The 23,836-nt window shown below is 39.7% G+C and overlaps 1 protein-coding gene across 2 annotated transcripts in view; it reads right to left on the bottom strand.

Moving 5' to 3' along the window:
* LOC122811902 overlaps positions 1-23,836 on the bottom strand; it is a 294,398-nt gene that overhangs the window by 235,122 nt on the left and 35,440 nt on the right. For both annotated transcript variants that reach the window (XM_044084055.1, XM_044084057.1), the window contains one exon: positions 12,553-12,660. In XM_044084055.1, coding sequence (XP_043939990.1) covers positions 12,553-12,660 — 108 coding nt within the window. The remainder of the gene's footprint in view (positions 1-12,552; positions 12,661-23,836) is intronic.

The raw sequence follows: 23,836 nt of genomic DNA, 5'->3' as shown, positions 1-23,836 counted from the left end.
TTCAAGAAGAACCTTGACGATTGGATGGGAGAAAGGAAATTCACCCCAGGGATCACGTCAGTCGCCCTGCTAGACAGGGTCCAGGAAAGTAAATAATGTGGGAAGAAATAGCCAGGGAACTGTTATGGCTAGGCTTGTATAGGCCCTAGGGCTGATAGCCTAGTACCAACCTATGAATGAACCTATGAACATTTTGTTGGGTGAAATATGAGTCTATGTGCAGTAGTGAGTTGGAGATAGTCTAGGTAGTTTGGGAGTTCAAGCCAATTCAGGGATTGTAGGGTTAGGCAGTGATGGGTGGTATTTTTAGATTTAGAGGTAAATTTAGAGATTTTGTTGTAGCAGTTTTCTAGTTTAGAGGTGATAGAGAAGGAAAGGTTGGTTAGGAGAGGGGCTCTGTATAATAAGGAAGGAAGAAGATAAGTTGAGGCCAGAGTTTGCCTGGTAGAGTTAGAGAGAAAGTGATTATTCCTATACAGCATACCTAGCTTTTGGTGGGTTTTCTTAATATTTTGTTGAATATGAATATCAAACTTGAGGTGTTCATCTGCAGTAATGCCAAGTAGTTTGGCAGAGGGGACTACTTCTACAGGTGAGTTGGTTTGACTATAGACTTTGAAGTTGTTTTTATCATAGGAGGGGGTCTGTGGGAGGGAATAGTAGAATCTTTGATTTATTTGCACTAAGAGAGAGGTGGTTTTGGCGCATCCAGTTTTCAGTTGTTGAGAAGGCAGTTTGGGGTTTAGTCAGCAATTCAGAGAGGTTTGAGGCATATTTAATGATTTTAGCATCAGGAATAGCGGTGTGAAAGTTATTGATGAAGATGTCAAAAAGCATTGGCCCAAGGATGGATCCCTGTGGTATGCCAGTTGGGGTAGGTAGGATGGAAGAGATGGAGTTCTTCCATTTGACTGCCTCTGATCTGTCTGATAGATAGCTGGAGAACCGGGATAAAGCATTATGTGAGAGATTAAGGTTTGAGAGATGACAGAGAAGTTGCTTGTGGGAAACAGTATCAAAGGCTTTAGACAGATCGAGTAAAACAGTAGAAACTAAGTGGCCTGAATCTCGGGCTCGATTGACAGTTCCTAGGAAAGAGAGTAGAGTGGTTATTGTGCTATGGCCTGGATGGAAGCCATGCTGGGTAGGAGTGAGAAGGTTGTTTTGGGTCAGGAAAGGGATAAGTTGGAGGTGGATGCATTTTTCTAGGATTTAGGAGATTGGTGAGAGCAAAGCAATGGGGCAAAAGTTTGAGATGCTGGTATTTTTGCCTCTTTTATGAAGAGGAAGAATATAAGCTGAGCACCAGAGTTTGGGAACGTATGATTCTTTTATGGATCGGTTGATAATGATGCTGATTGGGAGTGCAATGCCATCAGCAGCACATTTTAGGAAGGAAGAGGGAATATTGTCGGGAGCGTTAGAGCAAGGTTTAAGTTTCTACAAAAGTTTTTTATAAAGTTAGTGGAGATGGGTTTGAGTTCAAACAAATGAGGTGAGTTAGAAGGGGAGAGTGTAGAGCAGTTGGGTTATTATTGGGAAATGTCTTGGTGAGGGTAGTAATAGTGTCTATGAAAAATGAGTTAAATTCAGAGCCTAGTTTGAGATCAGATTTACTTGGGTCAGGACAGGGATTATTCTTGGAGCCTGGATTGAGGAGTGAGTTTACTGAGTTCCAGAATTTTTTGGGGTTTTTATTGTTATTGGAATGAAGTTTGATATAGTAGGATTTTTTTGTCTTTGGTGATTAGTCGTTTTGCTTGGTTTCGGAGCTGTTTATATTGGAGCAAGGTATTGTCCAGTTTATTGTTTTGGTAAAGCTTCCATAGTTTGTCTCTCTGGTTCATAATCTGTTTTGTCTCTTTGGATAGCCAAAAAGCAGTTTTAGTTTTTATCCTTTTGTTTTTTTAGTGGGGCTAGTGAGTTTAAAGTATCAAGGAAGACAGAGCTGAAGTATTCTATAGCCTTGTCAAGAGGAAGGATATTTAGAATTTGCCAGTTCATTTGTTTGAAAGTATTTGAGAAAGTAGTTGGGTTGAAGCTACTGAGGTTACGAGTTTGAATGTACTGATGCTGATGTGGGGAAGAACAAGTTGAGCGATGCATGAAGGCTGGGAGGTGGTCGCTAAAGGTATCAGGAATTGTGCTAGAATTGGTTATTTTATTTGGATCTGAGACTAGGATCCAATCTATAGTGGATCCGGGAGGGTTTATTTTGTTAGGTCGAGTGATGGAGAGGATTATTTGAGTGAAGTTATAGAGGTTAATGGATAGGGAGGGAGAGGGCAATTGATTTTATTCCAGTCAATATTCACATCACCAAGGATATAAGTTTCATAGTTAATTTCAGTAGAGGCCCATAGGAGAATATTTTTGAGTGTAGAGATATTGTTACCAGGTGAGATATATAGGGCAATGATGCAGATATTTTTATGTTTATTTAGTTTTAGAATTCCAGCAGTTAGTTCAGTGTTCTAGAATTGAGGAATTGGAATTTGGGGGGGAAATTAAGGTAAGAAGGTTGGAGTAGACTAGGGCAGTGCCTCCACCTTTTTTATTTAGTCGGTCATTTCTGAGGCAATGAAATCCTCGGGGCAGAATCTCAGAGTTGGAGATAAAGGGCTTGAGCCAGGTTTCAGAGATGACTACGATATCTGGTTGGTTATGGCTTAACCAAGCTTGAAATTGGTGTACTCTGTTGTTTAGACTTTGTGCATTAATTGTAAAAATCTTTAGGGTGTTGAGATAGGAGGAAGAGGGTGAGGGATGAGTGTTGTTAATAAAGGATGTAGGACCAGGGTTAGGATGGATATCACCAGCTTGGACTAGGTTGTTGAAGGAGATATCCTTTATCCATATTGATCTACCAGGCATAAATTTTGACTTTAGAGGAGAAGAGTTTAGGGTGGAATAGGTGCAGAGGGTTGGGCTGAATGAGAGAAGAGGAGATAGAGTGGAAATGGGAGTAAGAGTGATGGGGAAGGTGGGTTTGTATGGTAGTTGTCTTTGTAGGTGGTATTGGACAAGCATAGGTGGAATATGAGGTAGCATAGTATAAGGGAAGTAGGAACAGAAAGAGGAGGCTGGGGGACTGGAGGGTGTGATAACTTGAGGAGAGTATGTTGGAGCAAAGAGAGAGTGGTATGAGTGGGTATGAAAATAGAGAAGGCTATGAAGAAGAAAGGGTTTTAAAAGTGATGGAGATATTCTAGAGATTTAAGGAAAGAGGAGGGGACTATAATTATTGGGTGGAGTACAGATTACAGAGTTTAAGAAGGATGGCTATAGGTGGGAGGAGTAATGAGGGGGGAGCTGGTATTGGGTAATTAGGCTGAGAGGGTGGGGTAAGATAGGAATAAAGCTAGGAGTACTGGGGTGAGTTGGAAATGGGGGCAGGGTAGGGGAGCGGAGTGAGCCCATAGGGCGAACGAAGCGGGAAAGAATACTAGATATGAGTATGGCAGAAAAAGTATCTGCAAAGAGCAGTTTAAAGGCTGTAGTTGGAAGGTATGAGCTAAATATTTCCAGCCAGAAAAAGAAGGCTGCCTTTACAGAGGGTGGTTTACCAGGGGGGAGAATATATTTACAGTCTAAGGATATTAACTCATAACCAACTGTTTGTGAAAAAATAAAACTTGTTGGGATTATAAAGAATATCTAGGATTTATATTGGTAGATGCTGCCACCTAATGGTAGAAGAAGACAGCAAACAGCAAGGATAGTTGTACCAGTCTTAGGTATAAATGTATTCTAGGGTAGTGATAACAGGAGGGGGAGAGGGCAAACGGTCTGCGGTAGGCTGCTAGAGCACACACATGGGAGGGCAGATTAACTCTATAGATAGTACATCAAGTCTACATCATTGCACTGCATATCATTTCAAGTTGCTTGATCTGTACATGTACAGAACTGGGGGGGGTGTTAGCAGTTTGAAACTCATCCAACCACTGGTCAAGTTGTGGCTGCTTGCACCTCTTAAGGTCACTGTAGTGGTGCCTACACTGCTCCACAGTGTATGATATGCTATTTGCACTAGAGACAGCCTTGGCTAGGCTGTTCCTAAACCTCAGCCTTGCACTGAAACCCACCTTAGTCCCTCTTCAGCAGCCTCTTGGTGCAGTGATTCATGAGGAGTGCAGCCTGTGTTCTGACTAATATCTCACCACGCTTACACACCTGTTGCCACAGGGAAAGCTAGGCAGCAGGTTTATTTTCCACACTGAGCACTGTCCAAAGCGTTGATGGATGCCCATCACCACTGAGCATGTTTGAGCAAAGGAAGTTGAACCAAATTCCATTTTTCACTTTTTTCCTTAGGTGGTGAACCATGTTTGTGCACTGGTAAGCAAGGCACACACGGAAAAGCCACTACTCAGTTGTGTAAGTACTCATTATGACCACCCCCCCACTAAAAATATTTACTGTGAAATTCGAACCCCGCTTTACCTCTGTTTTTCCTTTTTTTTTTCAGTTTACAGTATTTACACCTTGTGCCACAGAGACAGTCATCTAACAAGTGGAATTTCCCCAGTCATTATCACCAGTGGTGCTGACTGATGCTGCTAAGCATGTTTGTGCTTAATAAGATGACTGAAATTAAATTTTTCACTTTTTCCTTAAGCAGTGAACCATGTTTATGCTAGTCCATGTGCCACACACATGGTAAAGGAAAAAAGTGAAACAAACATTAAAAAATTAGACGGCTCTGGGATTGAACCATCAGACTACTGTACTTAACACAGCTGTAGTGGGTTATCTCTGTTTGCCAGAGATACAGCTTTGCAATAGCAATCAAATAATGTTCACACAAGCAATTACCATTTTATATCCAGTATTAAACAATTCATACAATTGTACAATCTCAGTTGATTGTACATGTGCAAATATATTAATGGAAAGCGTGATCACACAATATTTATGAATATGTTTGCAAAACTGCAGCTCTGCCTTCTCTTTGTATTCTGGGAATCCTTCCCTAATGTCTGCAATCTCTAGTGCACATCCTCTCATTTGTCTTTCAAGTTGATAGGTTCATAGGTTCATAGGTAGGTACTAGGGTATCTGCCCGAAGGCATTTATAAGCCTAGCCAGAATGTGTTGGCTTTCACTGCCCCCTTAGATTAGTTCCCTGTGCCTCTGTCCAGCAGAGCCATTGAAGTGATCCCTGGGGTAAACTTTCTGTTTCCCATCCGCTCATCAAGGTTTCTCTTGAAGAGGGTTAGCAAAGAGCTCTGCCTAATGTAGATTGGAATCTTGTTCCAGAGCATGGGAAGTCTCTGGGACAGAAATCTATCCCTCTAGCACGTCCTATTTATTGTTGTGGTGAGCTTTAGATCCCTGGAGCGTGTGGCTCGAGGGGATATGTTTTTTTTTAGGTGGAGCACGTCCATCAATTCTGGGTTGGACATGGCCTTGTATGTCAGGCAGAGATCACCTCTGAGTAGGCGGTATGCAACTGAGTACAGCTGGAGTTTCTTTAGTCGAGCTGCATTGGGCATCTGCTTGAGGCCAGTGATCCTCTTGGTGAGGAACTTCTGTGGTCTTTCCAGTTGTTGCAAGTGTCTTGTAAGGTACATCCCAAATGGGGCATTGTACTCTATGATGGGTCTGATGAGTGATGCGTAGAGGGGCCCAATGACCTATTTCAATCTGGATGCAAACCCTTTTGTGATTAGGTGGGCCACATAGAATGATTTTCTAACCACTTTGGCAATGTGATTATCAAAGGAGAGGTTACTATCTACTTGGGTCCCCAGATCCCTTATTACATCTTCTGTATTTAGGGGGCTACCACCTATGTGGTAGTTTGTGGGTACTTTGTTTTTTCCAAAGGGGATGACTATGCACTTTTTGGCATTTAGCTTGAGGCCATGGTTTTGACACCAGGTATCTGTCTCAGTGAGACCCTTTTGGAGGATGTCTGTGTCAGCCGGAGAGTCAATTATAGCCCCTAGTTTGCAGTCATCTGCAAACTTGATCAGCCATAGTCCTCCTGTGCTTGCCTGTACCTCTGAGAAGTATATGCCGAACAGGAGGGGTCCTAGGACTGAGCCCTGGGGAGCACCACTTGTAACTGGTTTAGAGTCAGACCTAGCTCCTGCAACTCTTACCATGTGGGTTCGTCCGTGAGCCAGTTGGCAACCCATCTCGTGACATAGGGGTTTATGTTCAGGCTGGTGAGCTTGTCTATAATACCTGAGTAGGAAATTGTGTTGAAGGCCTTTGCGAGGTCTAGGTAGGCTGTGTGGACCACCTTTCCCTCATCTATAGCCTTGGTAACTGTCTCAAAGAAGTCCACCAGGTTTAGGAGGCATGATCTGCCCTTAACAAAGCCGAACTGGGTAGGGTCCAGTGTTTGGAGGTTTCCAATGTCTCTGTTAATGAGATCCATGATGATGCACTCCATAGCTTTGCAGACCAAGCTAGTCAGGCTTATAGGGCAATAGTTCCTGGGGTCCGTTGTGGCTCCACCTTTGTGGAGCAGAATAACCGTTGCTGTGTGCCACTCTGTGGGCATGTACCCTGTGGAGACGCTGAGTTTAAACAGTGTGTTTAGGTGAGGGGTTAATTCATCTTTGAGCTCATGTAGGACACAGCCTGGGACACCCTTCCAGTCCCATTGATTCTGTGTTTTTGGCTTTGGAGAGTGCTGTTTTAACCTGAGTGTCTGATTTCAGGGGCACTACATTCTTCTGGTATAGTTATGGGCCCTTTTGGGGGTGAAGGTTGCACTGAACCTGTCTGCCAGGATGTTGGGTATATCAGTCGGGTCAGTGTATTTTGTGCCATTCTGCACTAACTCTGAGCAGATCTGAGAATTGCCACTTAGATTCTTGACATAGCTAAAGAATGCCTTGTGGTTATCTGTGGAGTCCATGGCAATTTTTCTTTTGAAGCTAGCCTTGGATGATTTTATGAGGGAACGTAGTTTCTTGCTGATACTGATCAGGGATGTCTTCCTTCTTGGGATTTTACTCTTTTCTGTACTAGTTTCCTCCTCCTATTGTATAGCTTGTTTATGGCAGGGGTCCACCAGACTGGTTTCCTTTTCTTGGAGGAGTGAGTCTTGGTTTCTGTTTTGGATAGCACGATCCATGCATTGTTGTAGGCACCCACAGACTGCATTAGTAAAGGAATTTGCAGCTTGGACAGTGTTATCCTTTAGCATGGGGGCTTTGAAACTTCCTACCTCGTTCTTAAGTAACGTGAAGTTTACTTTTGAAAAGGTTTTCACGGTGGTTTCTTTGACGGGGGGTGGTGGCGGAATGTGGATATCCAGAGTGATTCGTTTATGGTCAGATCTAACCAATGAGGGGTTGACCTCCAGTGTGGAACTCCAGTCGCCCATGTTGGTGATGACCAGATCCAATATGTTGTCACCTCTGGTGGGGGTGCTGACCAGTTGATCCAGGGCATTTGAGTTTATAAATTCTAGGAAATGTTGGGCAAGGGGGTTTGTACTTGAGTAGTTCTCCCAGTTAATGTTTGGGTAATTGAAATCACCCAATATCAGGGTGTTTGGTAGGACCTTTATCTTTCCCAGTGTTTCCAGAAATGTGGAGTGGGGGTCCTGGGACATGGTGGGTGATCTGTAGCAAGCTACAACTTGAATAGCAGTTTTGCCCATTGTTAGTTGCACGTGGATGATCTCTGAAGCATTGTGCTGTGCCACTAACCTGGAGGTGTGGGTATCCTTGATGAATATGGATACTCCCCCACCTTTTGTATTTCAGTCCGGGTTTTGTGGCCGAAATGTATGGTATGAGTTGTAGCCTGGTAGTGCTGGGGTGCTCTCTGGAGGCTTAAACCAAGTTTCTGTTAGTGCACATATATCAATTTTCTCCATACTGAGGAGTGCCTCGAGTGCATGCATTTTGAGGTTTAAACTTCTGGCATTGAGCAGCATTACCCTTAGTTTTTTGTTACTTGTGCTATTTATGGTGGTGGGTTTGTCTTTTGAGCCTTGCCTAAAAAAGGCACTATGGGGGTGGCAAGAGCCTTGGCCAGTATTCGAAAGCCTAAGGGTGACAGGTGCAAGCCATCTCTAGCAAAGCAGCATGGCTTGTTGAGCATGTCATCCCAGGCTGACAGACACTGGATCCCCTTTGAATGACACCAGAAGCTTAGCCAATTGTTGAAATTGATATTTTTTTCTCTATACTGTGGTATCATTCTTGGTGAGGGCAGGATACTATTCGGGGTCAGGGTCATACCAGCCTGGGCTGCGTGATCAAAGAGCTCCTCCATGTCCCTTTTCATGTAGTCCAGGGAGGTAGGGCTCAGGTCATTCACACCAACATGGACAATGACACAGTCATATTTGTACTTGTTCTGGAGTGACCTGAGTGCTTATGTTAAATGGCAGATCCTGGCACCCAACATGCAGCTAACAGTAACTTTCTCCTTGTTCAGCCTAGTGAGTGGGACGTCAGTGTGCCTGACTATAGAGTCACCTATTACTAGTTTGTTGGGTATGTTATTTTGCCTTAAGGGCTGTGATTGTGAGGCACACTGGTTTTGTGAAGTATGTGTTTCATGGTTTGTGTTGGGGGGGTGGAGGTTGCTTGGATGTCTGCTTTGGAGGTCTCTGTTGCTTTTGCAGATTTTTGTTTAGAGCCTCCGAATATGTTTTTGTGTATTTATGTGTGTTTTTTGCCAGTGCTGGTTTCATAGGTCTATGTGAGACTGGTGGTGTGATGCAAGTATTTCCCTTCTCCTTCTTCACTGCCTGGTCCAGTCTTGGGTTTGAGAGAGCCTAGCCTCCAGTTTGGCTGTATAATTGCATCTCTCGCATGTATTAGTGTTTGTTGGAAGGAGGAGAGGTTGTCTGTGTACATGAGGCAATTGTAACATTGCCTCAAAATGCCCAGATTCACCAGTTGGACTGGAGAGTACACCTGAAACTGCCCTTTGGACATGCCTGAATAGATACAGTGAACTGTTTTACTGACTGGCTGGTTAGGTCGAATAGAGAGCCTTGTCCTTCTCTACTGTATAGGGGGGGGGGGGGGTCTAGTGCTAAGATTTATTAGTACTTGCTATGAGTTTTGGGCAAGTGCCAGGATGAGAAGTGAATGATTTGAGTTCTTAAGTTGAAAGCTAAAGGCAGCAAGAAAATGCAGAAAAATGATACTTAATCACTCCAAAGTCTCTCTTTTGTCTCTCTGCTGCTGTAGAACTCTGCAGGGCACCAGGCAGGAGCTTGCTGAGCTGTATACTAGCACAAAAACCTTGCAAATGCGGGTTTTATAGCAGGGAAATGAAAGAGATAGAAATTAGCCCAAAATGGACAATAAACTACTAATTTCTGGGCTACAACCACTCCTCCAGGGACAGATAGGCTACTCAAAGCTGCCTCTCTCACTTTGAACAGAGAAACTTTCTTCTATCCAAGTAAGGTATGGGCAAATACAGAAACTTGTAACACAGCCCTGAATTCAGCACTAACCTGAAAACTGGACTAAACTAGCTTAGAAAGGTGGGAAAACAAGTATTTTTTTTTTTTTTTTTTCAGAAAATAAAGTAGATACAATCAAAAAACACTTTAAATGCACAGAAATGGCTATCACACTTGAGTGTGTAGTCTACAACAATTAAACAGGTAATTTAAACACAAAAATTACTTTGTTAAAGTGCAGTCAGTAAAATAAGTCACAGAAACTCTAGAAAAGTTGTGATACAAATACATGACAGTGAAGAACGGTTTTCAGCAAAGGCAAGAAACTGTGTTATTATGACAAAGAAATACACATGTGGGGTGTTTGCTTTTGTTTAAAAGCTCACTTCAGTTAGTTCCACACTTTGTAAGTGTATCCTCACTGACACACCCCTTCAGGGAAGGGTGCCTGTACATTACTGTGTTTTGCTTCAGTCACAGTAATCATTCACAGCTGCAATCCATTAGCAACTTACAGTGACATAGAGGCTACTACACTATGTTTACACCTGCTATATGAAGTCAGAAGTTTGGTATTCAGAGATTCTAATGAGTTCAGACCTCATTTGTATCTTCAGAGTGTTCAGATACCTGAATCTACACTAAAAAGTAACCGTGTAGCTGGGAACTTGAAGGTGAGGAATCTGTTTCAGTCATGGTTCTTGCTCCACTTGTGAAAATGTATGGATAAGTAGACTTTTTGGACTGCTTTTTTATAGTGGATATTTTAGTTGCACGGGGCAGATTATTTGGTAAACTGCATAAGTATATATTACAGATGTCACATATTGATGGCATTGCTAGACAACTCACACACATTCTACTTAGGTACATTTACAAGTACCAGTTATGCAGGTATCTTCCATTCAATCATATTCTTGCACATTTATTTTTCTATAACAGGTTCCACACTTACTTTGACAGTCCTTAGTTACAGCTGTTGTCATTGAGGGCTGACTCTGTCTGTTGCTAGCAGTACACAGCCATTACATGGGGAAGTAAAGATTGTGAGCATTGTCTGGCATCAAATGTCCTCTATGTATGTGCATAGGATGAAAAATGTTCCCTTTAGGTGGTCATCACGAGTACTCTCCATTGCCTCTTGGCCAGGGCGAGTGCATATTATGCACTCATACGTCTACCTATACCCAGAGCAGCTAAGGGTTCCCCCCTGTGACTCTTCACCTGCATGTAAATGTAGTGACCCTGCCAGTGGTAATAGAATGTGTGCTTCTACCCTTTGGTGTTCATGCTGCAGCTGTTGTCACAAGATGATATTGTGTGGAACAGCACAGACTGTAATAATTTTGGCACAAGTACTGGCATTGTACTGCAGGGCTCCCCTGATGCATTTAGGCACAAAAACATGACCTCAGCAGGCCAAACACATGCATTATGATGCTTCTTGTTTGAGAGTGTGCCTCATTATAGCATTCCTCAGTGGCTGTATGTACATTTCTGATGGCCATGATCAGCCATGGTTCCAATGCATTCCCTGTATCCCCCAGTAAATGGCCTGGTAGGCCATCACCTCTAAAAAACGTCTGGTAGAGCTGTGAGGTGTGTCAGATATGGGAGTCATGACAACTGCCGGAGTTGCCAGCGCACACATTCAGTATCATTCCCCTAGCATTACACATGACCTGGGAGTTAAGGGAGTGAAACCCCTTTCTGTTTATGTAGACCCTTCCCTGTTCCCCAGGTGGTGCTTTGATTTCAATGTGCATGCAGTCTGTTACACCCAAAACTTCAGTAAAGTTGCTATAGGGTAGAATAGGGTATAGTCCTGCATAGTTCTAGCTCTGTTGTCGAGGGTATGGGGGAAATAGATATAATCACTGGCATGTTGTAGCACAACATTCAGAAACTGGTGAAGAATACTGAATGCTGATGCCTGTAACACCCCAAAATATCCCCTGTGGGTCTCTGAAAGGTTCCTGTAGTTAAACTTCTAAATGCTACACATACCTTGGTCCCCCCGGTATGGGATCCCCTCGGTTTGTCCTTAGTCTCAGGTGAGGATGACAAAGATTGCAGAGTTCCTGGAGTGTGTCTATCTACCCTGTAGCACTCTACTATTCCCACTTCATGCAAACCATGAAAAGTTAAAAGGGGCTTAAATACCCTTCTCCTCATTGCCCAAGGCCAATCAGCAGCAGCAGCATAGAGCTGAGCCTATTGCACATACACATGAAGAAGAGCAGCAGCAGCCCCTAACATTCATTTTTCCTGAGTAGTTTCTGTGTCGTTATTCCAATAGGTTTTGGAATTCAGAGTAGATTGCTACACGGAATGTACTCAGTTCCTTTATACCTTGCTGAATAGCTCCACCAGCTTTGATTGGTTGATTAGCATATAATTCAGCTGCTTATACACTAATTAGAATTCCATGATGTTTATCTGGTTTGCGTGGCTCAACACTTTGTCTAGAGCCATTTACTGAATACAAATAAGCATGCTATTTTGTTTGTGTTGCGATGTGACACAAACACAGAGTGACCGAACTGAGTAGAGTTTATTGAGTCCAGCCTTTAGTGTACACTTAGTGTAGGTGTTAACAAATATGATATTTTATTATTTTGTATTTTTATTTAGCTAACAGGAAGTGCATTTAGAAAAATGTATAAAAAATTGAACAGTTGTAAACTTATAACCATATTATTAACCAAAAAGATTACTTTTGTGTGGAAACAGCTGTTACTGGGTTAAAGCACTTATCCAAAGTGTTACCTTACCTGTTACTGATATTCACAGCTTTTAATGGCAGTTTAGTTTAGGTTAGTTTATTTTCAGCCTGCAAAATAGGCACACCCATGTTTGTGTTTTTGAGCAATACCAAATTGAAAGTAATCCAATAACATAAAATGCACATATATTCAAGTAAAAAAAAAAAACACTCTACTTTGTAAGGTGTTCCTTTCAACTTCATGTTTTTGAGTCATAAATGTTTTATTATTTATTTGCTTAATCCTGACAGCTTGCTAAGACCATGTAACATTAACACTTGTTGTCAGGTAGTGAACAGTGAGCTTTTTTTTAAATGCTCTGTCTCACTTTGGTCACAGTTTTTCATTTGTACACTATCAGTTTGAGTAACTGTTCTATAAGGTGCATACCTTCTGAAAGCTTAGTAGCTGCATACTCATTCTCTGGAGGTGGGTTTTCTGCATCTTGGAGTGGTAATGTATCAAATGCTTCAGTAGATGTCTCTTTGGTGGTAGCAGCTAAAAAAAGTGGAAAACGTAAACAAATGAAATATGACAAAAAAGTAAAGAATTATTTCTGTTATTTTTTTTTCAATTTTGAAATGCTTATGCTACACCATGTTGGTTGTGATACCAGCTTTAATGCCAGTCAGGTGCGCCACAGCACATAATTTCACCAGTGTGTTCTTTGTATACTCTACCACAGTGCCTAAAAGCAGTTCTGGTAGATAAATAATGATAGTAAAATTTAATCTAAAGATACTGTTGCCACCTATCCTGTTTTAATTGTTTTGCAGAAACTTAGAAGGGGCCGCAGTGCCTCCTTTCAGGCTGTACCAAGAAGCACTGGAAGATTATTACTTGCTAGGTGATTCATATTAGGGGATATAGTGGATTCCTACAAGTATTTAGCTTTTTCTCAGCCTTGTATCACAGCCAACCTGAAATATTAGCTATTAAAGCCTTAAAGGAAATTTAATTAATTAATTCATTCATTCATTTTCTGATAGTCACTTTTTTCTACTAAGACTCATGATGAAGCTCATCCATTAATGCTTCAACAATAAATTACTGACATCTACCCCATAGTTTTTTTATTTTGTGTGCCAGAGTGCTGGGACTTTGTCTAAGACTGACTTACCCAGGGAGCAGACACACACTCGTGAGTGCACACACACACACACACACACACACACACACACACACACACACACACACACACACACACACACACACACACACACACAAGCATGTCAGTCAGGACTGCCCAATCTTTTTAGCAAGGATGAGACCCAAATTGTATGGCAAACTTGGGGGCTGAATTAGTATTATCCAAAATGTTCCCACTTTTTATGCTCACCGCAGATTCAAAGCATACTACTACATCATAGTCAGGGAGCAAGGGAGGACACAGAGGTTTGACTCAATTCTGTGAGCTTTGTGCAAGACGCCACATTAGCAAATCACACACAACATTTCAGGTTACCAAATTATTTACGTGAGAAGTGTTTTTTAACAGGCCTTATCTCTGGATTTCATTAGGATTCTGGTCATCTTTTGTAACCAAGAGGCATGCCTGGATCTGACTTTGGCATTTCTTACAGGAGCATGGGTGTTTAGGATGGAGAGGAAGGTACTGTTGAAGAAGTGGACAGCCTCATCTAGGTTGAGGTATTTTAGTGGTGACCACTTAATTTTTTGGAAGGAGAAGATGAAGGAGTTGGGGTTAAAGCTGGAATTGTTCTGTATTTGCCTGTGGATAATGGGCTTAAGACTGTTTGTGTGGTGCCGAATTAGGAAAGTAGGGGAGTGGTCACTGAGACTGTCAGGTAAGCAGCCTGCTAGGTAAGAACGAGGGGCTTTGTTGACTAGGATCCAGTCAAGTAAGGTATGATTGTTAAGGGTTTTATTGATTAGGGTCAGGGATTGGATGAGTTGAGTGAACCCATGGAGATTTAGGTGAAGGTTTGGGAGATTGTTATTACAGGATAGCCAGTTGATGTTAAAGTCACCGAGAATTATGGTTTCCTGGGGTAGAGATAGATTATCCCAGCTCAAGAGATTTTCTAGGGGTGTTATATTTTGCCCTGGTGGGAAATCCATCCTATGATATAGATTTTTTTGAGGGTTTAGTTTGAGATTGGCATAAAGGATTTCTTCATTGTTGTAGTGAGGGGCAGATGTGTTCAGGAGTTTGATATTGAGGTGGTGTTTAAATATCAATGCTACACCACCTCCTTTTTTGGACAATCTGTCTATGTGAAGGATGTTATATTCAGGTGGAAGTATTTCCTCATTTTTGATGTGAGGTTTGAGCCAGGTTTCAGTTAGGATGAGAATATCTGGGGAATATAAGCTTATGCTGGCATGTAGATCTTGGATTTTATTACATATGCTTATGATGTTTAGGGACAATATAAGTAGATCAGTTTTTTTGTTGTTGGATATGATTTGAGTTATGGGGTTTTTTTTGGAAGATGGGCTGGGGTTGGGTTGGAGTTGAGAGGACCAGGGTTAGGATGGATGTCTCCAGCGAGAGCTAGTTTAGAGAGGGTGTTTAGGATATGTTTTATATACATAGTAAATTGCTTATGGTATCTTAGGGATATTTTATTCTTGAGTGTGTTAGGTGTTTGGTAATGGAGTATGTGTATTGGGAAGAAGCTTTTGGTGGCTGGGGTTGTGTAGTTATAGTGTAAATGTTTGAGGGAAGGTGTTGAGAGAGTACAATGGAAGTTGTTGGGGCATGTGACTGTGGAGCATTGGTAGGATGTAATGTGAGCTAGAACTATGCAGCTAAGGAGTGTTAGTATGTTAGGTAGTAGCATGATTGTGTCAGATGTAAGGGAGGGGAGAGAATAGTGGTGCAGCCTAATTAGTGGGATGTAAAGGAGGGGTTATGGCTTAGAATAAATGTAGAGATACTTAGGGCGGGTGGGAATAGGGGGCAGGGAGGGGAGCGAAGTGAGCGTAGTGGGCTAAAACCCCCCAGGCTAAAGATTGCAAGGTAAGTGTCTCATACTCGTCAGTAAGATATTATAGCTAATGTCTGTAGCATAGCCAGATTGTTAGGAGTTTATAGGAATCTAGTAGGGAGGTGCAGGGATGGAATGGCTGGAAGAGTGGAGGGAGGCGGAAATATCTAGAGCGAGATAAGGGAGGGCTCAGTGTTGGCCTGATCGAGTGTTTTCACCCTTACAGAATTTAGGATGAATTTTGTATCACATACACTTTCTTCTGTAGGTAAACTCTGTTTTCCTAGTTTTAAGGTATCCCTGTTGTGGTGTTCCCTGTTTATAGTCCGCTGGTCTGGTACACAAGGACCAAAAGGCAGGCAGTAGGGAGAAAGAACTGTTTGGGAGAAAATAGGTTAGAGAGGTTAAATGAAAGATTTGGGTAGGAGGGGTTTAGAAAGACTAAAACAACAAAAACAATTACAGTACTGAGAGTGATTCAAACTCAGCATAAATTACTTCACTTCTGCTTTATGGCAATTATAGCCTAGGAATAACTGGCTAAGTTCTCAGTGCAGTATAAAACATCCTTAGAATCATAGGGAATATCATTGCAGCATTAGAATGCAGTTACCAGGGAAAAAAATTAAACATCTCACAGGTGCCGTATAGCTTTACACATGTGTGCACGTGAGTAGTGCATGATGTAACCTGAGTAATGGTCCAACTCAATGAAAAGTAATCTAGGGCTGAGAAAATTCTGAAGTGCAAACTAACATTCTACAACTGGACTTTTACTGGTGGCAAACTGTTAAAAGCTTAGATGTCTAACATGACATAATGTAAAGCTATAGCTAGGTCATGATAATGACAACAAAATAAAAATTTTATAAATTCTATCAGCAGACAAGATTATAAAAGCATTATCTTATAATATGAGAAATCAAGTATTGCAAAGTGATCTGAAGACCTCTGATAAGTTAGTAACATTAGCAGAAAGTTTATTAGTTATTATGCAATGACTGGCCATTACAATTCCAAAATGTGTACTCTGATTGGCCAGGCTAACCAGCATGCCGTTGTAAATCCAAGAATATAGTGACAGAAAAAGGTCCAGTCGCCCAGACTTTTTCCATTGGTATAATCTTTAAATTTTATTTTTATTTCTTAAAAAATAAAAATAAAATCTGTAGTCCAGACTCCAGACATTCCAGAGAGGCAGCATGGAAAATACTAGGGAAATCAGGTACGTTATTTAAAACTAAACACATGTACCTGATATCCCTTGTATTTTGTCCATGCTATCTCTCTCCTACCCCCAGAAATTGTCCTAAAGGTTTTTTTTTAATTAAAAAAAAAAAAAAAAAAACACAAAAGAAAAACGGAGAAGCGGAGATCTTCTTTTCTCCATTGCTTACTTTCCCGAGCATTGATGTACTGGGCATGCATGGGAGCGCAAGTCCCAAACGCATGCTCAGTACATCAGATAAGGCTCAAGAAAATGTGCAGAGGTGGAAGGACAGCACATCGCCCTTATACAAAGACATTATTTAAGAAAAGTAAGTATTTTTTTCTTAAATAATGTCATTGTATAATAGCAATAACCCATGTCTGAGTGTGGGCAATGCTGGATTTACCCACATCCAGACGTGGGTTATTGCTATAATAAACAAACACAGTTGGCCAGCAAATCACAGTTGAACAGAATTCAATCAGCCAAAAACAGATGGTGGAAATTCAGACTTTAATTACAAAAATAACAGACCGGTTTCGGCATCAGCATGCCTTCTTCAATGTAAGAGTAACAAACATATGAAGTATAATCAAATAAACAAATTTATACCCAAAGATAACCAATGAGCATTAGTAAATAACCTATGCTCATGAATAATACATGTTATTTACTAATGCTCATTGAAGTAACAGACGTTCTTGCCATTTTTACGTTGCTGATATCCTATGCATTTTGGAACCGAGGCTACGACTACTAAAGTGGTGTTGCTTTGTGGCAGGGCCTACAAGCTCGTGGATTACGCTACCTGGAAGATTGTGAGACAACTTTTAACATGCTTGAGTGTTTTTCATATTGACTATACATATGCCATTGATTTGGGATTGTGCTTAAAGGAATTACATCAACGCGAGGTTGCATTTATATAGCAAAGTCTTCGTGGTGTATTATCTAATCACTCAGGTACATTTGGTCATTTGATTTATACACTCGTGGTTCGTGACTGAAATATAACAAATATCAAGTTTATCGACTTATTTTGCCATCATTGATACTAGTCGGTGTTTATTTTGGAACTGTATAACAGCATATACATTAAGAACTTGATATGGTGAACATGATTGACATTCTTTTGTGTTGAACAGTGTGGGACGGTTTTCATACCATTATTTGGGACTAAAAAACTTTTTTTGGACGATATTTTTTCTTGTGTATAGTAATTTGGCATTTAACACCTATGTATTTTTGAAGATTGTTCCTCATACACTTGGCGTTAGCGGACCAAACCAGTATATTTTTTCTCTGCTAATTGGGGAAATATATAGTGTTTTCGAACATTAAGATATTGGATCCTGATGTGCTTCGCTAGATATTAGTACAAGACTCTAGTATACCATGTGCATGCAGGGAATTTATTTATGTAGGGACTTTGTTTGAGGGACATATTATTTATACACAAGTGTGTTTTATTATTGTACGTTTCTATTATCAAGCAATGGTCCAATATAGGATGTTCATCTTTATATAGGTGTGGTTCAGTTTAGGGAAGAAATTAGCCAACTTTGTTATGATTTTTGTTCAACTTAAGGCGCAACAATTTTGATACAAACATTATCATTTTTGTATATACCTATTTATGATAATATAATTCTCTTAGAGGCCCAACAGGTTCACCATATAGGGACTACCATTTTTAGGTGGTTGGATGATATATGTGAACACCCTTTGGAATTAGTCAGTGATTTCATCACACTTCTGTATAGCTAGGGTGGCTCTTTTGTTGATCATACTATAAATAATGTTATGATTTATGGGACTTTATTGGTTTTTAACATAGTATAGTCCTAGAACATCTTAAAGATTGTTAACATATATGTATGGATTGCATGTGTTATATACCTAGGTTGTCATACTATATTTTTTCTGTTCCCACATGACATTTTGATCTTTGATTCAGTGTTTTTTATACACTACTACAATTGCCAGTATCATTTATTGAATATTATTGGCGGATTTTCTTCTCCTCTTTATACTATTATTACATTGTTATATTATTGTTTCACCATTTGATGTGGATTCAATATTATACTATATTTTGTGATAATAGGACCCACAGATTATTATTAACCCTTGCTATTGATATTAGATGTCAGTATCACCATTCAGGTTTGGTACATTTTCTGAAAAAATTTTTTTAAATATCTGACATTTTTGGGTTTATTAACAATATTAATGTGTTGGATAAATATTTGGTAGTTCTACCTTACCAGTTTTTCAACCTTTCCTGGGTAATACTTTATATTGTTGAATCATTTCCATTTCATGGGAATATTGGACACTCTGAGTGCTGCACAGTTTCTTGGGTCTCGTCTTGGACCGATTTGGGGTACCCCAGACCAACTTAGGCTCAAAACACATTATTCATTTAGGTTTCTCTTGGTTTGTCAACTAATACCACCCCATTTTACATATCTCTTGAGTACTATAGCAGATTTGGACATACATTCACAGCATGGACCTTGAGAGCATATTATCAGGATTATGTGCTGATCGGGAGGACATTGGGGTCTTTGGGATCAATGCCTCACCAAGCAGTAATCCAACTAACGCAGAACAACAGATGTCATCTGATTGTGATCTATCTTTTCTTTCTCTTACTAAAGGCCTTAAAAATTTAAGGTCAAACATATGGCACTTAAAATTATTCAGAGCGTATTCAAATAAAAACATTGCCCCTAGGGGCTTAAGAATATGGCTCCAACCTTTAGTAGGTAGACCAGATGACAAGTTGAATAAGGATTGGAAGGAAGCTTTACAAACAGGATCTATGTTATTTGTGAATGTTCTTTTACAATATTATGAGAGGATAGTGGATGAGAATATCCAAGAAGTTAAAACTTCATGTTCTGATTGTAAAAAATATAAGTCTTCATCTAGTTTTCAGGATCATTTGAGGAAATTATCTAAAGATTTGACAAACCATGAGAAAACCATTAAGGAAAGGAAAATTAAAAAATATCACAGGGATTATTCTGATTACCAAAGGGGATGTCCCTTTGAGCTTAACCGCTCTGTTAGATTTGCAGAGGTTGGCCAGGGGTCCGCCCCGAATCGCACCAAGAAGAGACCAAGATCCATTCTCATAAACAGAGATGGTTTCAACAATAGTACCTCAGGAGAGGATTCCTCTCTGACAGATTATGAGCACACAGGGGATAGGGAATCACCACATAGAAAGAAAACAAACAGAACTGTCCCTTTAGAAATGGCTCCAAACATAGGGGAGGACAGAAGCACAATAAAAGACCCACTAGAGCATTCGCTAGAGGGACTGATCCAGAACTTTCTAACATAAGTCAATATCAGCAACAAAACCACAATGTTTTAAACCTATCCAATGTATGTTTGTCTTGTAACCAACAGAATCTTTTGAATTGAAGGGCTTAATTTTATTCCGGGCTTTTATTCCAATGAATATCATATTGTCACAGATGTTTTGAATTTTTGTCGTAGTTTGAATCTTAAATTGTTCTTTGCAGATGATACCTCTCAAAGATCTAACCAATTCAGATTTGGTAAATCTGATTTTCAACCTCCTATGAATAAGAATGTATCCATCTTTATGCAATCAGTCTTCAGAGATTTACACTTTCAAAATTATGGACATACTATGTTGGGACATAATCTCTCACAGTAAGAGAGCATAGCTCTACAAGAGTTACGTAACAACAAGGATATAGTCATATTATGTGCAGATAAACGTGGGGCAGTGGTGGTACTAAATATGAGTGATTATATTCAAGACGGTTTAACCCAGTTATCTAACACGGCATGTTATATGAACATGGCCATTGACCCCACCCCGAATTTCAAGAAGGAAATTGATTCTTTCTTGAATCTAGCATGTGAAGAAGGTATTATTACCAAGAGCTGTGCTAAACAACTTTCAGTCAAGGATCCCCATAAGCAAATTTTATATCTATTACCCAAAATTCACAAATCAATAACTAATCCTCCAGTAGTTTCGGGTATTGGATCCTTGACTGAACCATTGTCAGCATTCCTGACATATTATCTTAAACCCCTTCTGGGTTTGATTCGAGCAAGGCTACAGGACACCACGCAGTTCCTTAAAATTATTGAAGATACACAATTGGAGCCAGAGTGGTTAATGTGTTCATTGGATGTTAAAGCCCTATATACCAGCATACCACACTGGGCTGGTTTACAAGCCCTCAAATATTGGTTGGATAGAGCTAGTCTTTATCCACCGGGGTTCAACATGCTATTGATTTGCATGTCCAAACATGTACTCAATAAAAATGTCCTTTACTTCCAAGGCCAGTGTTATTGGCAGCTTCAGGGGACGGCTATGGGGGCCTCTTTTGCTCCTATTTATGCCGACCTCTTTATGGCATTTTTTGAAGAATGTATGATTTATGATGTATCTCACAATATCTATCTGGTTGAAATGGATATTTGGCGCCGGTATTTAGATGATTGTTGGATGGTGTGGCGTGCGGATGCTGGATACTTGCAGGAATTTGTAGATTATTTAAATGGCAATATCTGGGGTATTGAATTTTCGATCACGTTTGATGCACAAACTATTAATTTTCTTGATGTAACTATCTTGAGAAACCCAGACCATACTCTGGCTACTAAAGTTTTCCACAAATATCCACAATATAATACGTTATTACAAGCTTCCAGCATGCACCCACGCCACACCATCAGGAGCATCTCAGTTCATGTGCATGAAGCATCTTAGTTCAACCATATCAGACTATGAGGCGGCTAGTCAGGATTTATATCATAGATTTGTCAATAGGGGGTACAAAACCACAGGACATCAATAAAGTATGGGTACGAACCTCTGAAATGAATAGAAAGACTATGTTGGATTAGAAGATAACTTCTGCAGATTCCAGGTTATCTACTATTAGATTTATAACAACATATGGAATAAACTATTATGTCATCAGAGATATTATAAACAAACACTGGAATATATTAATGGCCAATGAACAACTTAGAGTGGTTTTGGGGGAAGAATGTCAATTTTCATACAGGAAAGGAAAAACATTGGGTTCCCTATTATCCCATTATAAGCATATAGGTAGTGGGGGAGCAATTCACAAACAACTTACCATTACGGGACATGAACTGTTGGGTACCTTCCCGTGTGGCCATTGTGGATCTTGCAAACAGATCACCAAGTCCAAGCACTTTTCAAGTCGCAACACCAGTAAGGTATTTGATTGTAAAATCTTTGGCAACTGTAGTAGTGATTGGGTTGTCTACTTGGCCTCATGTCATTGTGGGGCATTTTATGTGGGCCAGACATCTAGGCCACTTAGGACATGCATAAATGAACATCGGAGTGATATTAGAAACAAAAAGGAAACAAATGCTTTATATTGATATGTGTTAAAACATCAACAAGCACAATTCATGTTTATGATTATAGACAAAATTGTTGGTGATCATAGTAATACACAAGGCTGGCATGGTATATTGAATCACAAGGAGAAATATTGGATTATTGGTCTGGGTTCATTGTTTCCGCCTGGACTCAATGACCACTTATAACTATAATTATATGGTGAATGGCATCCATTCAGTGTTAAATTTAATAATTTAGCTATGAGGTTCATTGTTTCTGCCTGGAATTTACGACTATTCATCATGAAAATTTTATGGATTCCAACCAGCACAATCTTATAACAATTTCCATATACAATTATTATATTTGTTAATATGGAAGTCAGTTCTCCCACATATTTAATATATGAATATAGACAACTGTCCTTTTAACACATTGGGTTTGATATACATATCCTTATTGTGTAACTAATACTCTTTAATATAGGCCTAATATATATTGCAACTTTAAATATTGCAACTTTCTATATTGTTGTTTAATATAATTTATCTTACTTAACAAACATTAATTTTCAAGGTTCCCACACACTATTAGTTTGTTAACAGCAAATGTATTACATTAACTGTTTATAATAATGTATTAGAGGTCAGGATTATAGCTTTGGTCCCTTACATTTTGTTTTTTCATATTTAATTAAAATATTCATGTATTATTCATGAGCATAGGTTATTTACTAATGCTCATTGGTTATCTTTGGGTATAAATTTGTTTATTTGATTATACTTCATATGTTTGTTACTCTTACACTGAAGAAGGCATGCTGATGCCGAAACTGGTCTGTTATTTTTGTAATTAAAGTCTGAATTTCCACCATCTGTTTTTGGCTGATTGAATTCTGTTCAACTGTGATTTGCTGGCCAACTGTGTTTGTTTGTGGTACTTTCCGGCCATGCATCACCCACGCGCATAGCAATTGGTTTTGTTATTGCTATAATAACCCATTGTTTAAAACTGATCTGTTTGCTTCTACATCTAAAGTTGTAGTAAGAAATGTACAATCATCTGTCAGGCGAAAAGCTTGTTTCAAATGTGGTGAGCGGGATCACATAGCCAGATTCTGTTCTACTAATGTTGAAGGATGCCAGTAGAAGAAATGTAAAAATTGATATGCATCCTAGAAATTAAACTGTTCCTGTGGAATTTGATAAAACTGAAGCTAGAATTATTGAGCCACCATTATGTCATTGTATTACAGCCATTCCAATCCAGTAAAGTATACTGTACTTTTGGAAGGGAGAGAAGTCCCAGCTTTACTGAATACTGGAATCATAATTATGCTTGTTAAATGTTCCTAATGTGTATAAGAATACGTTTAATAACAAACAAAAGATAGAAGGGATATGCATTCACAAAGATAAAAATGAATATCCCTTCATAAATGTAGACATTCAGACATTTTTTGGAAAACTTTTGCACCCTATAGCTGTGGCTTCTGATTTGATTCATGGTGTTGCAATAGGAAAATATTTCCTCCATTTTAAGGCACTGAGGAAAGATGTGGGTGAATAGAACATGCATAGAAACAAAGTAGTAGACCAATGCACAGAACAAAAAGATAAAGTAACAGCTTAATGCAATCATTCAGTATAAGAATAGGTTGTGGGGGGAACAATAGTGACACTTTCTTATACCGATACAAAATCAAATACAGGAAAAGGAAATTAGTGTAGAAGATACAAACAGGATTAGAATCTGGTTATCATTAGATAGTAAAAAGGACTCTGTATCTGTCCCAACAATGGATAAAAATAAACCTACTACTGTAAGATATGATGGAATATGAACTAAGGATAAAGTGATAAACAATTCTGAAGTAAAAATCATTAGGAGACAAACTTTTTCACAGAGACTTACAAAAAGTGTTAGTATAGAAACAAAGATGACAATAATCAATGGATAAGTGCGTTTAAATGAGGAATCACAGAGCAAAAAATGTCAATTAGCATTAAATATGAGTTTGGTAAGAAAATGTAAAGTTCTGAAATCATTTCTTTCAAAGTTGAACAGAAAGTTAAAGAAAAGAGGAACTTTCAGGAGGTCAGTACAGACAGTGGAGAAGGTACA

This window comes from Protopterus annectens, chromosome 9.part0 (assembly GCF_019279795.1).
Source record: "Protopterus annectens isolate FY-2018-M chromosome 9.part0, PAN1.0, whole genome shotgun sequence".
NCBI lineage: Eukaryota > Metazoa > Chordata > Ceratodontiformes > Protopteridae > Protopterus > Protopterus annectens.
Note: the sequence above shows the minus strand (reverse complement) of the source record. Positions and strands in the feature narration are given on the sequence as shown.